The following is a 15,675-nucleotide window of genomic DNA, read 5'->3' as shown; positions in this document are numbered from 1 at the left end:
AGAAAGCGTTTGACACAGTTCCACACAAGAGATTAGTGCAAAAGTTGGAGGACCAGGCAGGGATAACAAGAAATACCTATCAAGAAGACAACAGCGAGTCATGGTACGTGGCAAGGTGTCAGAGTGGGCGCCTGTGAAGAGCAGGGCTCCACAGGGGTCAGTCCTAGGACAGGTGCTGTCTCGGGTTTTTGTGAACAACATGACAGAAGGAATAGATTCATAAGTGTCCCTGTTTGCAGATGAAGTTAAGTTGACAAGAATAATTCAACTGGATGAGGACCAGGCAGAATTACAAAGGGATCTAGATAGGCTGCAGGCCTGGTCCAGCAACTGGTTCCTGGAGTTCAACCCCACCAAGTGCAAAGTCATGAAGTTTGGGGAAGGACAAAGAAGACCACAGAGAGTACAGTCTAGGGGGCCAGAAACTACAAACCTGACTCAAGGAAAAGGATCTTGGGGCGAGTATAACACTGGGCACATCTCCTGAGGCGCATATCAACCAGATAGTTGCTGTAGCATACAGGTGCCTAGCAAGCCTAAGATTAGCATTACGACATCTCAATAAGGTATCGTTCAGGGCCCTGTACAGTGTGTACATTAGGCCTATAATGGAGTATGCAGCACCAGTTTGGAACCCACACCTAGCCAAGCACGTAAGGAAATTAGAGAAAGTGCAAAGGTCTGCAACAACACTAGTCCTGGAGCTAAAGGGCATGTCCTACAAGGAGAGGTTAAGGGAAATCGACCTGACAACACTGGAGGACAGTAGAGTTGGGGGTATGTTGGTAATGACATAAAATACTGAGGGGAATCAACAAGGTGGACAGAGACAGGATGTTCCAGAGATGGGACACAGAAACAAGGGGCCACAGTTAGTAGTTGAAGACTCAGATGAATCACAGGAATGTTAGGAAATATTTCTTCAGTCACAGAGTTGTCAGGAAGTGGAATAGTCTGGGACATGATGTAGTGGAGGCAGGATCCATACACAGCTTTAAGAAGAGGTATGACAAAGCTCATGGAGCAGGAAGAGTGACCTAGTAGTGACCAGTGAAGAGGCAGGGCCAGGAGCTGTGACTCAACCCCTGCAACCACAACTAGGTGAGCACACCCACATCCATCCACCCCCACACACACCCATCCACTCCCATACACCTATCCACCCACCCTCACAGCTCTCATTTTCCCTTTCACTGTCACTTTTTCACTTTTTCTCACTTATCTTCACCCTTTCTCTCCTCTCTTAGTGGGTACAGGCATTTTTCTTAAATTCATTAATACTAAATGTTACAGTAGTATAAAGATATTTTACAGAAGTTCTCCCAGTCCCATACTTTGATAGAGATATTTTCAGTGATTAAATACAAATTGAAGATTATATCCAAGTGTACTTATTACATATTTCTTATATTTCCAGTAATAATGGTAAGTTGAAGACGTATATACATGTATATCAGTTCTAGGTAAATTTAGTAGAGAATCGAACAAGATTTTCTTGCACGTGTCACCGTCTACGCAGCTCAGAAATGGACACCAGCCTAATATTGAAACCCGTCAATCAACCTGTCAGATTTAGTTATGGGGGCCAGTTTAATTAAGATCAAACTTCTCCATACTTGAACAAGTTGATTCCATAATACGTAGACGACATTTACAAGTAACACCAAAATTCATAATTACACAAATACAAAAAATGCAATATTACACTATGTTAATTTTGTGCTGTGGCAAATTTTAAATTTTCATCTACAAGACATTTTAAGAATTTCTTGGTGAATTCCTTCCTTATTTTTTTAATTAACAATTAAAGTTTTGGAGTTAACATAGAATCAATGATAATAACAAGTATACTATAACGAAATAAGCAACAGCAAGCAACACAGGAGGATATAAAACAAAGTACAGTGAATTAAGAAGAGACAAATGCAGTCTACAGTAAATTTGCAATATGTATTTTATCTTATATTTTTTTAATTTTTTATTTTAAAGTACAGTACAACCTCCCATTATTGAATTTTGGCAATTTTGGAGAAAAAATTGATTGGACAAGCACTCTAATTATCAGACAAAATAGACAAAAGTCCATAATTCCACATTTTATCTATAGCAATTGTGTCCAAGTGTCTTCTGAAGCATCAGACGAAGTCTGTTAACTCCAACATTCATTCAGTATAGGCCAAAACATCCATGTCCAAAACCTGTCCATGTAGCAAGATCTGTCCAGCATGGGGAGCCACAGGTCACCTGTGCCAGTTTGTACTCACTCACACACAAACACTCATCATTCAGACTCTAATTTTCCTTGGATTTAGAGAATTTTGTGTTGCTTGATTAACATGTGAAGTAAAATGCAATTAACAACGGCTACTAAAGCAAGTGGTTATGCCAAGAGAAAATGTATGGTTCTCTGTATTAAGAAACTTCAATTAATAAAGAGGGTTGAGTCTGGCATCTCAGTGGCACAGGTATGTAAAGTCTGTCTTCTCAGCCATCTACATCATCTCAGCCATTAACATTATTTTCACTAGGAGAGTTTTACAGTTCCTCTGAGTCATAATAAAAGTCACAACAGGTTTACACCCCATCTTCACCAAGAAAAGTAAAATTACTGTAAATTACATAGAGTAAAGCAAAATTACTATACTGTACAGTACTGTAGCACTACAGGTTACAATACCCATATTCTTAGTGTCCTGTTACCTCCTGCATTAGCAAACCTAGTCAACTGCTTCAGAAGATAACTTGGTGATTGTGAAATATTAATTTCATATTTGAGAGTTGAAGACAATTGGCATTATCGTACACTCCCCCCCCCCAATTAGTCCGTTAATGAGACGTTTTGCTGTATTTTATATTTGCATCGAAGATTATTATTCAGACAATAATGAAGCCTTACAACCTCATCCAGAAGCAATAACATGAACAGCCATAACAGGGACCTTACATCACAGTAAACACACAAATTACAAAGCATCCCTTTCTAAGATGCATTACCCCTGAAGCTACCTCTCACTTGTTTTAAAAGGCAATGTAACTATATTCAACAGTAAAATTCTTGATAATTTTTTTCTTTTGTGGTCCAGCAAGACTTTCAGTAACTGCCTGCAGCTTTTAAAGTCTAACCTGCCAGCTTTGAAAAGATAACTATGACCATACTATTAAAGTAAATACTATGTGGTATCTGTTATGAAGTAATTTTGAGCCTATTCTAGGAATTCTGTACACTGCACAAGCATCTCTAGTCATAATAGACTTGCTGCCATTATTTTGTCAGGACACTCCAGTCCTGTGCTTGAGGTAGCTTAATAGCCACGCACCTATCATTTACAAGTCAAGCAACACATATTAGAGACCAGTTAGGATGCAGGAAATCTCATCTCTGATGGCATTACCTTTACAACTTCCCTTCCTTGAGGGGTATCCCCATGTAGAACCTTTGAAGGGTATTTCAACACTTATAAATTAATGTTAAGAACATCTATAAGTCTGTGTAGCTAGTACACAAATGACACTCTTGCCATATGATTGCATTTGGAAACAAGAATGTGAAGATAATGGAGGTCTGCCTAAGGAAGAATAAGCAGATGGAAAACTTGCATATGAAATGATAGGAAACTAGTCTTGAGATTTGAAAGAGCTATTCACTTGGTATAACACTCAGCACTCTTAGCAAAAGAACTTAATATGAAATACACACAAAACAAAAGTTAAAAGATACCCTCCACTTACATTCCCCTCTTTAGTGCTTCCATCTGCAACGAGACACAAACTGGCCTACTAGGAAACATCGTACTTCCATAAAGTTATCCTGAACAAAAACCTTAATACTGTACACAAGAGAACAAAAATTATTCACTAAAAGTGATAATCAATAATTAAATCCTGATACTATTAAGACCAGAAGACACATGGAAGCATTACTCTGTAAATAAAAGGGAATTCCTTTCACTTGGTAGATTGCACCCCCTTCTCCTTCCCCCCAGTCTTCTCTCTTCTACACTTAAGTAGCCTCATTCAACATCAACCTTGATGAATTCTAGACACTATACTGTATTATTTGCTCAATATACTTAACAAAAAATTTTACAAAATGCTAGTGATCAAGTAAAAAAATATACAATATACTGTATTTTCACTGAAAATACTACATACCAAAAAAAAATAATCTACAAAATGCTTCGAGACCTTTGATGAGTTCTAAGTCTTTCTACTCCCTGAGCCTGGCCCATGGCCTGGCTCGTCTGGTGCTAGCCTGGTCAACCAGGATGTTGCTGCTGGAGGCCTGCTGCCCCACATATACATCACAGCCTGGTTGATCTGGCACCTAGTGAGGATACTTGTACAGTTTATTCTTGAAGACTTCTACATTTGTTCCAGCAGTGTTTCTGATATCTTCTGGTAAGATGTTGAATAATCTGGGGCCATGGATGTTGATACAGTGTTACCTTATTGTGCCCAATGCATGCCTGCTTTTCACTGGGTTTATTTTGCACTTTCTCCCATCTCTCTCGCTCCAGTATGCTGTTTTGGCAGTGTGCAGAATTGGGACCAGGCCCTCAAGTACTTTCCAGGTAGTATATATTATCATGTATCTCTCTCTCTCTCTCTCCTCTGCTCTAATGAGTACATATTTAAGACTAAGGCATTCCTAGTAATTTAAATACAGTACTTTACTGGCTCTATTTGGGCCGTAAATGATCTCTATTTGTTCCAGCTCTGATATTTCTCCGACCCTGAATGGGTCAGGAGCTACAGAGCAAGTAAAAAAAAAATCCTACAAATACTAATGAACAAGTAAAAGTTTAGACTGGTGAAACAATAGTTTGATAACAACATAGTATGAATTAGGTTGGAGTGAATGTTGCACAGCTTCCTTACTCCATCTGTTTCATTTTTAAGGCAGGAATCCTTAGCCTGTAATCTACAATCTTCTCGAGTACATTTTGGCTCAGGTAAATGGTGAATAATCATGTAATGATTTTTACCTTTTAGATTTTTTCTAGTAATTCTTATATATACCACTGTTTCCATCATGTCCTTTCTCCACACAGCAATTTTTTTTAACATTAACTTGTTCTCAGACATTTGGTTAGACTTGTATCTGGAATCTGTGACCAGTATTGAGAGCTCTTCTACCCTCATAGTCCAGCCTGGGGCTAAGCTTCCCTCTTGATTACCTGGTCAACCAAGCTGTTTGTACCAGTGACCCACAAGTCCACAATTTAAAAAAAGCCATCCTAGGAATAATTATAATCTTGTAAAGGACAGCACACAACTGTATTTGTAGATGGAATTATACAAATTTCTGTATCAATGGATTAAAATATTTAAATTTATATAAGCTAGTGGTAATGCTTACCTCTCTCCCTATCTCCAAATCCACCACGGTCACGATCCCCAAAACCACCTCTATCACGATCGCCAAAGCCACCACGGTCACGATCGCGATCACTAAAACCACCACGATCTCGATCACGGTCACCATAACCTCCACGGTCTCGATCACGGTCACCAAAACCTCCACGGTCTCGATCACGGTCACCAAAACCACCACGGTCACGATCACCATAGCCTCCTCGATCACGGTCACGGTCACGGTCACCAAAGCCACCTCTATCTCTGTCTCCATAACCTCTATCTCGGTCACTAAAACCACCACGGCTGGAAATAAAATGCAAACATTTATTGTATAACATTATGTGAAATCAATCAATCTCCTACTTACTATATCCCTCTATCTCTCTCTTTGTATCATACAACTCTCATGTCAAAATATTGCAATGATTAATAAGACATGCGTAATTATCCTCTAAACTAGCCTGGCACTACAATCACCTTCATACTACCACTTGGAACTACTTGTTACTTTCATAACTACAAAAGTTTGGCACGTCCAATCACCTTCAAAACTAACAGTCCCATTATTTCCTTTATACTACAAATCCTCTTTCTTTTCTAAATCTTTCTCTTCTATTATGTAAAGTTTTCTGGCATTTCATCTGCAATTTCTAAAAATTGGCTTGCAAGCAATAGAGAAAAGCCAAGTTATTTATCATACTTTTGCAGCCATTAAAAGAAGCCGTACCCTTCATCACGGCGGTCCCTGTCAAATCCCCCTCGACCAGGACTACGGTCATCTCTTCCTGAAATTGAAAAACTATGAAGAATCATATCTGCAAAAACAACACTGCAAATAAAGATTTAAAACAAAAAATAGGTCTATATGTTTAAAACATTGGTTTATGGTTATACATTTGTTTAGGAAAATCTTTTCATTAGATGTATTAACTAGTTTTATATCAATTCAGAAGTCAACAGCTATGAATTGAAAGTTGCAACAGTGAATGTGTGCAATTCAATAGTAATGCCCACTCACTACAACACAAAACCAAGAATGAAAATCAATCTGAGATGACTGGTGCCAGCAGAATCATGAGAAGTGCAAGTAACACCTGGGCTAAAATCTGTATCTAAATACTATACTGTATATAGAAAGGTAAACTCAAAGAAGGTAAACACAAATATTCTCTTTAGAAAAGGAGTATAATTTTTTTTTAACACATCGGCAGTTTCCCACAGAGGCAGGGTGACCCAAAAAAAGAAGACACACCTCATCATCACTCACTCCATCGCTGTCTTGCCAGAGCACTTTTTTATAAAAGAAGGACAAAATGAATATGTAAGAGAAAAAGGCACACAAATATAGTGATGGTACTGATCAAAGAGAAACACCACTTACTATTTACCTCTATGAGTGGAAGTCTTTGTAACTGGCTTTGTCACGATGCAATTTCTAAAGTGTAAAACAATATTTTTCTGAAGTATCAACCTGCACCTAACTACTTGTACTCTTTCTCTCAGTTTGTGGTTGCTTTATCTTCCACATGTTTGCATAGGATGATGTTTTATGTGCTTTTCTTTATCTAAATGTTTTTCCAGAATATATATGGCCCCAATTATTTTTATTACATTTGTGGCAAGCATTAAACCCACAGAGGTCATACAGCACCTGGGGAAATGCAAGGCATTCAGGTTCAATCCAAGTAGAGCAACAGTTACAATTCCTTAGATCATGAGCCCCTCACCAGAATCAATGTTTAAATGTTTAGGCTACATACGAGTATAATCTTTCTTTCTTTCTTTCAACGCACGAGCCGTATCCCACTGAGGTGAGGTGGCCCAAAAGGAAAAACAAGTTTCTCCTTTTAAATTTAGTAATATATACAGGAGAAGGTGTTACTAGCCCCTTGCTCCCGGCATTTTAGTCGCCTCTTACAACACAAATAGCTTACAGAGGAAGAATTCCACTGTTCCACTTCCCCATATATCTTCGCAAAATTTTATGATTTTCATGAGTAAACTGCATTTGAACATTATATATCTAGAATGAATGTCAAAGCATCTATTATTTTCCATCTGGTAATAACTGATTCCATAATGGTTATTAGGCACTATATTTAAGTTAAAGAAATCTGAGAGAATTCTACAATGTTCATCACCAACAAGTTGTATATGACTATCTAAGAGGAGGGGGAGATGAGCTATGAGTTTTAGAGCCTGGTCCTGTTTTTCCCAATGTTATTATTTCTGTCATGACCTTACAGTGCATGCTGATTTTCAGGAACATGACCAGTGTGAAGCGAGATTTTACCAAGCACATTTTATCCCCCTAAAAAATTAAAAAGTTTTATTTTTTTTTTAACACATTGCCCATTTCCCACCTAGGCAGTTTACCATCTCTAAATATGAGCTACTGGGTAAAGCAATACAATAATGATTCCAACTTACAGCTGTGTATTAAGAATAGGTAATGGCAAATATCTATAGTGGAGTACTTGCCATCTCTTAGTGGTGCATCCCTAGGACCTGCTCTCCAGTCAGAAACTCCTTCACTACGATCTAATCTTTCTTCATCTCTACCACCACGATCAGAAAAGCCTCGCCTCTGGTTGCCTCCCTCTCCCTCAGCCACGTCCACACGTATTTTCCGGTTATTCATCATCTGAAACAAACCAAATTCTTATTACTTTATTATAATTTCCATTACAATACAGTAGTTTTCAGTTACAAATAAAATTTTTGACATGGCACTTTACTAACACTTGTTTCACCCAATATTTACTTACATCATCATTTTTAGAGAGTGCCTCAATCAAGTCATTTCTGGTATCAAATTCTACATATCCAAATCCCTTGAACCGTCCACCTTCACCACCTTCCCTAGGGAGGCGGATGGATTTGACCTGTTGACAAGAAGAGGTGTCAATAAGAAGTATAAATCCTTGATGTTAAAGTTACAGATTCAATGTAATAAAAAAGTATACATGGTACCATATATACAAGACACTATCCACAATATAATGAAAAATATAAGAAATGTGAAATGCAAAAGAACTATACTTTTTTTTTTTTTTTTTTTTTTTCAACAAGTCGGTCGTCTCCCACCGAGGCAGGGTGACCCAAAAAAGAAAGAAAATCCCCAAAAAGAAAATACTTTCATCATCATTCAACACTTTCACCTCACTCACACATAATCACTGTTTTTGCAGAGGTGCTCAGAACACAACAGTTTAGAAGCATATACGTATAAAGATACACAACATATCCCTCCAAACTATACTATACGTACTATACTATACTATACGTACTTCAATAATAACTGTTGACCAGTTTTCAAGACCTCAAATAATCTAATTTTTATGACAATTGTAAAAAAGACTGAAGTGAAGGGGGAGAAAAGGAGAAAGAGAAGGGCAAAGGGAAAAAGAAAAGTCCTCACCAACTTATGTAGTTTGATTCTTTGCTCTTAACCCTACCTCTAAAGCTACATCACCAGCATTAGTAATTTCTGGCTTCTTGAGGCCTTATATCCACTTTTTGAACTACTGCCAAATCCAGGTCCTTTTGTTTTTCTACCAGCATTACACTCCAGTAGTTGCTAATGTTCCTATGGCTCATCTATATCTTCAGCTTCTATCTGCCCTGTTAATTCATTAATAATTTTCACATTATAATCATGTCTCCCCTGGTTCTTCTCTCCTCCAAGGCCTTCAAGTTCAGTTCCATCACTTTTGTATCTTCCCATAGTGCATTTCTCTTAGCTCTAGAACAAGTCTTTATTTGTTTCTTGTTTTTTGGCAAAGGGGCTCCACACTGAGGCCACATACTTTATAATGGGCCTGACAGGAATGTTATCACTGATTGTCTAGGTCCCTGAAAGCTCTTCTAGGGTTTGTCAAGTCTTGATGAGGATCTCCAACAATAGGTAGGGTGTGATAAAAATCATTCATATAATTTTCTTTCACTTGTAATTTCTCCTCTTAGGTTGTACTCCATCTTTAGATTTTCCAGGTCTTCATGACCTAGCATTTACTCATATTGATCTCCAGCAACACCCTATCAGACCACCAGTATAACCTATGTCTTTTCCAGGTCTCCCAGTGGTTTGTCTTGTTCAGGTCTCCTTATAACCTGTGAGATAGAAGAGGGAGAAAAAGAGAAGACAGGTGAAGGGAGAGGTAAAAGGAGAAGGGAAGTGGGGAAAAAGAGAAGGGAGAGGTATGAAGAGGAGGGAAGTGGGGAAAAGAGAAGGGAGGGGGTAAAAAGAAGAGAAGGGATACTGAAAAAGACAAGCTGAAGGGATAACAATTGGGGTAGGGGAAATTACAAATTAATTTCTAAATATACTATCTTTAAATAAATACTGAATCAATACTTGGCTAACCTTAAGGTCTTGGAAAAATCGAATAATATCATCATCATCAACCTCAAACGGGAGATTGGCAATATATGCAGTGAAAGGAGGGTCCCGTGGAATTCTTTCTGGATCCACATCTGGCTCACGAGCAGTGCGTGGGGCTGTCGGAAGCACCAGGCGCTCCGGAGCGACAAAACGATCCTCTGGAAGTAAAATTATGAGCCAAGCATTCCAACATTTATTAAAAATGAAATTCATTAACCCTGGTGCATAAGCCGTACTAGCACGGCTTACGCACCAGGGTTTTTGACGTACTAGTACAGTGGACCCCCGGTTCGCGATACTAATCTGTTCCTGAGAGCTCATCATAAACCAAAAATATCGGAAAGCGAATCAATTTTCCCCATAAGAAATAATGGAAATCAAATTAATCCGTGCAAGACACCCAAAAGTATGAAAAAAAAACTTTTACCACATGAAATATTAAGTTTAATGCAATAGAATAGTAATTACAATAACAACAATAACAATAAATAACGAAAGAATAATTGACACTTACCTTTAATGAACATCTGGTGATGATTGATGGGATGGGAGGAGGGGAGAGTGTGGATGGTGTTAGCATTTAGAAGGGGAATCCCCCCCATTAGGACTTGAGATAGCAAGTCCTTTTCTGGGGTTACTTCCCTTCTTTTAATGCCACTAGGACCAGCTTGAGAGTCACTGGACTTCTGTCACACAACATAACTGGCAGCCTCACCATGCCTAATCACACTATGTATGCCACTACAATTCTTAAATCTTTCAAACCAACCTTTGCTGGCCTTAAATTCACTCACATCACCACTAGTTGCAGGCAATTTTTTTACCAAATCGTCATGCAACTGCCTAGCCTTTTCAAAAATGATTGCTTGAGAGATGCTATCTCCTGCTATCTGTTTTTCATTTATCCACACCAATAACAGTCTCTCAACATTTTCTAACACTTGCGGTCACTGTTTCGTAATCACAGTTGCACCTTTTGCAAGAACAGCTTCCTTGATTGCCGTTTTCTTGCTCACTATAGTAGAGATGGTTGATTGGGGTTTACTATACAACCTGACCAGCTCCGACACACGTACTCCACTTTCGTACTTTGCAATTATCTCTTTCTTCATTTCAACAGTCATTAGCACCCTTGGTCTCGAAGGGTTGGCACTGGGAGCTTTCTTGGGGCCCATGGTGACTTATTTTGCAAAAACAGGCACCAAAAACAGTGATAATATGGAATGTACCGAATGTATCCTTAGATGCGCGCACACTGGCTGGCTTGTAAACACTGGCACACACGGGGCAGTTCAGGTCACACATGGACACGTCTCGTACGAACCACATCGCATACCGGGTTTTGTATCGGGAAGCGAGGCGAATTTTCTGCGATATAATGCATCGGTTACCGGATTTATCGGATACCGATAGCATCGCGAACCGGGGGTCCACTGTACGCCTAAATTCTACCGCCCTCAAATCTAGTGAGAGAAAGCTGGTAGGCCTACATATGAAAGAATGGGTCTATGTGGTCAGTGTGCGCAGCATAAAAAAAATCCTGCAGCACACAGTGCGTAATGAGAAAAAAAAAATTTGACTGTTTTTGGATTAAAACAGTGACTTTGCATTGTATTTTTGTATGGTATTTAGTGTTGTATTCTCGTTTTCCTGGTCTCATTCTATAGAATGGAAGACATATTACAGAAATTGAGATGATTTTGACTGATTTCACAATGAAAAGTACCTTGAAATTGAGCTCAAAGTAGCAGAAATGTTTGATTTTTACCAAAGTTCAAAAGTAAACAAATCATGCTATGCATCCAATACACGTCAACAGGCAAGTCTAAGATTCTTTCACAAGTGTGCCGATATTATTTATACCATTTTTTACACTAATGCAGTAGTCTGCATAACAGTAAATCTTCTAATTTTTGCGAGAATAAAAATTCAAAGTGGAAAGCAAAAGAATGTAAGAGGGGCGTTGGGACGTGACTAATGAACAGAGGAAATGTCATTTTAGTGCCAGGAATGTCTTTCTTGTTTATTCTGGACCCTATTTGGAAATTGGCATGTTTTGAAATTTGTGTGAAATTGGCAAAATTGCTAAATTCTGACCACTGTATTGGATAGTTGAAATTGGTAAATGGGTGGCTTCTTGCACTCATTTGATAGAAAAAATGGAGTTCTAGCAAAATTCATGATTTTTGTCGACTATTACAGTGGAATTGGAAGAAAACAGAGCTCAAATTGGGCAAAATTACCGATGCATAAACATCGTCGAGACCGCTAACTTCGCGAGAGCATAATTCCCCAAGTTTTTCAGCAAATTTCATACTTTTGGTGTCATTATGATCGGGAAAAGATTCTCTATCTTTTCACAAGAATTTTTTTTTTTTTTTTTTTTTTTAAATTTGGGCGACCCTGAGAACAAGTCTCTGAGAGGGCCTGTCGACCCTGAAAGGGTTAACTATCCTGCTTGCCACCAAAGTAAAATGTTCATCTTTGAATAACACCTCTATGTCTTTATTATCCTTGAAAAACTAATAACTAGTTCAAGTTAAAGATGAATAAGTTACCTCATTTTATGCATCTGCATATGCTATTACTGCCCGATTATATATACAGCCTCTCCCCACTTAGTGTTGTAGTCGTTTACCGACAACTCAGACTTACAATGGGCTCTCTGACTAGTATGCGTACCTAAATAATGAATAGAGCTGATTTCCTCTATTGTGTATTACAATATACAGTACACTACTGTATAAACATTTAAAACATACTAAAAATGTTATAAATGGTGTAAAGGTGACATTAAAGTAATATCAAAGATGGTTGACATAAACCCACTACCATTATAGTATGCTCCTCGTTTAGCGATGAATTTGTTTATTGATGTGGTATTTGGAGTGGAACTCCATTGTTAAGTGAGGAGAATATACAGTGGTACTTCTAGTTATGAACTTAATGCGTTCCAGACGGCTGTTCGAGTGCTGTTACCGAACGATTTTGTTACCCTAAGGAAAGATGTAAATTAGATTAGTCCATTTCAGATCCCCCCAAAAAACACTTACAAAAGCACTTATAAAAATACACTTGCATAACTGTTTGAGTTGGGAACTGTTCAAAACTTAAGGTACCACTGTCTCTGAAAGCTTACATAAAAAAAATAAGGATGACAAGAAATGTGTAATTACATGCTAACTTACCCTCATAATCTTCACTTTCCTCAGCCCAGCTGCCTTTGTTTACAACCACAGCGGATCCACCACTAGGGGTAGATGCTCCAAGGAATTCTCCCAACGAAAGGGCCTTCCCCTTATTTTTTTTGCTTTTTTTACCTGTAATTATATCATACTTCAGTGTTGACCAAAATTGAAACTAGTAGCAAAACATGTAAACTCTGTCAGGAGAAATGAGGGAGGTTAGATGAGGAATGGGGGTGGTGTTGGAGGAAGTGGGGAGAGAAGGACAAGAGAAAGAGGAAAAATTCCTTACAGGAGGAGGAGGGAAATGGTAGGTCAAGGATTAGAGAAAAAACACAGTACACAAGAAGGATGGAGATGACATGGAGGACGACGAATGGTTCACAGTCAGTTGTGTCACACAATGCAGGATAAATCAAGATTCCCATTAAGAAGAGATCCACAAGGGCAGCTTACTGATAATGAAGTTTCCCTTTTTTTTTTTTCCAAATAGCTAATACCAACTGAATCTCAGAAAAATATATTTCTCAAGAACTTAATGAAAAACTTTAAATCACAGTTACTAGCAACAATTTTAAACATTTAAATTAAAACCAGACCTTGGATCAAGAGCTCTTCAAAAGCATCAAGGTACTCCTTGAAGACTACAACCTCCACAATGGCCAAATTATTGAAATCAATAATGTTTTAATAATTACAAGTTACCTTGATGAACACAATTTAATAAGCTAATTCAGTTTCTTGCATAGGATCCCAACAGAAATAAGTCACTTTACCTGACATTTCTAGGGTTATCCTAGGCAAGATACGATTTCGTTTGGATTTTTAATCCCTGGAGGGTTAGCCACCCAGGATAACCCAAGAAAGTCAGTGCATCATCGAGGACTGTAACTTATTTCCATTGAGATCCTTAATCTTGTCCCCCAGGATGCGACTAACACCCAGGTACCTATTTGCTGCTAGGTGAAGAGGACAACAGGTGTAAGGAAATGCATCAAAATGTTTCTACCCCATCGGGAATCGAACCCGGGCCCTCCAGGTGTGAAGCGAGAGCTTTGCTATCCAGGTCATGAGCTAATTTACACTATATATGATAGAATAGCCCAAAAGAGTCAGACACTACTCAATATTAAGTGTTAATTTACCTAGCCATGCTGTGCAACCGAAATGTACGTACCATTTTCACTCGTATCTATCAAAACAGTAATTTGCACAAGAAATCCTTACCTACAGTACATTTAAGTACAGGTACACACAAGTACAATTATCATAGTACATGGGTAAATTACCTAGGATAACCTAAAAAAAAAAAAAAAGACGGTGACACTTGCATTGGGGTCCTATTCCGTTATATACAGATTTTTCATGTATTGTAAAATGTAAAGCAGTGCCAGAGTTCATTCCAACAGGCAGTAGGTACACAATTCATTTTTTAAATTGGTCTTAAAGGTAGACATATGTTATGGGCACATTACATAGATTTAAACTAGGATAACCCAATAGTCACTGTGATATTTTCAATGGGGTTTAAAGACCAAGTCCTTCAGTTGAGAGCCAAGGTACTAGCAATTAAATATTGTAATAGTATATAGAAACTGACCAATGGATCCCAATGGAAAGTCACTTTGACCTTATTTTGGGGTTATCCTGGGTAATTTACACCATGTATCATAATTGAACTTATGTGTACGTGTGCCAAAATGAACTTACTAAGAACCCCAATGGAAATAATCAAGGACCCCAATAGAAATAATCAAGGACTCCACTGGAAATAATCAAGGACCCTAATGGAAATACATCACTGATTTTTGGGAGTTATCCTAGGTAATTTACATATATTACTATGTATGATAATTGTACACATGTGTACCTGTATCTATATATTACATATACATATATTTTGAAAAGTTATGGATAATATCAAACATTACGAGATATTCTGACCACAATTCATCGTTAAAAATGCACAAATTATTTTACTATGAATAAATGATATGGAACACAATACAGGAATTATTTAACCTACAGTAAATTAAAATTTAATAGCCACAATACATAATAATATTTTGTCTGAAGAGAAGTGAGAGGAAGATTCCCACCACCACTACTACTATTATTATTATTACACTACTACCACCATTACTACCAGTACTACTACCATTACACCACCACCATTACGTGCAACACACCCCCCATGATGTGGTGGTGGAGTGGCACATGGGGCAGCACATGGGACAACACATGGGGCAGAGAGACCCACCAGAAGACATGATGGTGGACCCACAAGACTGAAGGAAGAGTAATAACTGCAAGCCGCCACGCGCAACCCACCCCCACCATAACCCACCCCCGCCATAACCCACCTCCCATATAACCCACCCCCACCATAACCCACCCCCACCATAACCCACCTCCGCCATAACCCACTCCCACCATAACCCACCACCCATATAACCCACCCCCACCATAACCCACCCCCGCCATAACCCACCTCCCATATAACCCACCCCCACCATAACCCACCCCCACCATAACCCACCCCCACCATAACCCACCCCCCCATAACCCACCCCCACCATAACCCACCCCCACCATAACCCACCTCCCATATAAACCACCCCCACCATAACCCCCGCCATAACCCACCTCCCATATAACCCACCCCCACCATAACCCACCCCCACCATAACCCACCTAACCCACCCCCACCCCATATAACCCACCCCCACCATAACCCACCCCCACCCC

At 38.8% G+C, this 15,675-nt stretch overlaps 1 protein-coding gene across 8 annotated transcripts in view; it reads right to left on the bottom strand.

The window, feature by feature from the left end:
• Nucleotides 1–15,256, bottom strand: part of LOC128705978 (eukaryotic translation initiation factor 4B) — a 75,553-nt gene extending 60,297 nt beyond the window's left edge. For 7 of the 8 annotated variants that reach the window (XM_070100288.1, XM_070100290.1, XM_070100291.1 and 4 more), the window contains exons 1-7: nt 15,188–15,256; nt 12,931–13,062; nt 9,725–9,900; nt 8,127–8,243; nt 7,836–8,002; nt 6,086–6,139; nt 5,360–5,661 (exon numbers count right to left, since the gene is read on the bottom strand). In XM_070100288.1, coding sequence (XP_069956389.1) covers nt 5,360–5,661; nt 6,086–6,139; nt 7,836–8,002; nt 8,127–8,243; nt 9,725–9,900; nt 12,931–13,062; nt 15,188–15,197 — 958 coding nt within the window. In that variant the 5' untranslated portion in view covers nt 15,198–15,256. The other variant, XM_070100289.1, reaches the window with a different exon arrangement.
• Between the last annotated feature and the right edge of the window lie 419 nt (nt 15,257–15,675).

This window comes from Cherax quadricarinatus, chromosome 72, assembly GCF_038502225.1.
Source record: "Cherax quadricarinatus isolate ZL_2023a chromosome 72, ASM3850222v1, whole genome shotgun sequence".
Lineage (NCBI taxonomy): Eukaryota > Metazoa > Arthropoda > Malacostraca > Decapoda > Parastacidae > Cherax > Cherax quadricarinatus.
Note: the sequence above shows the minus strand (reverse complement) of the source record. Positions and strands in the feature narration are given on the sequence as shown.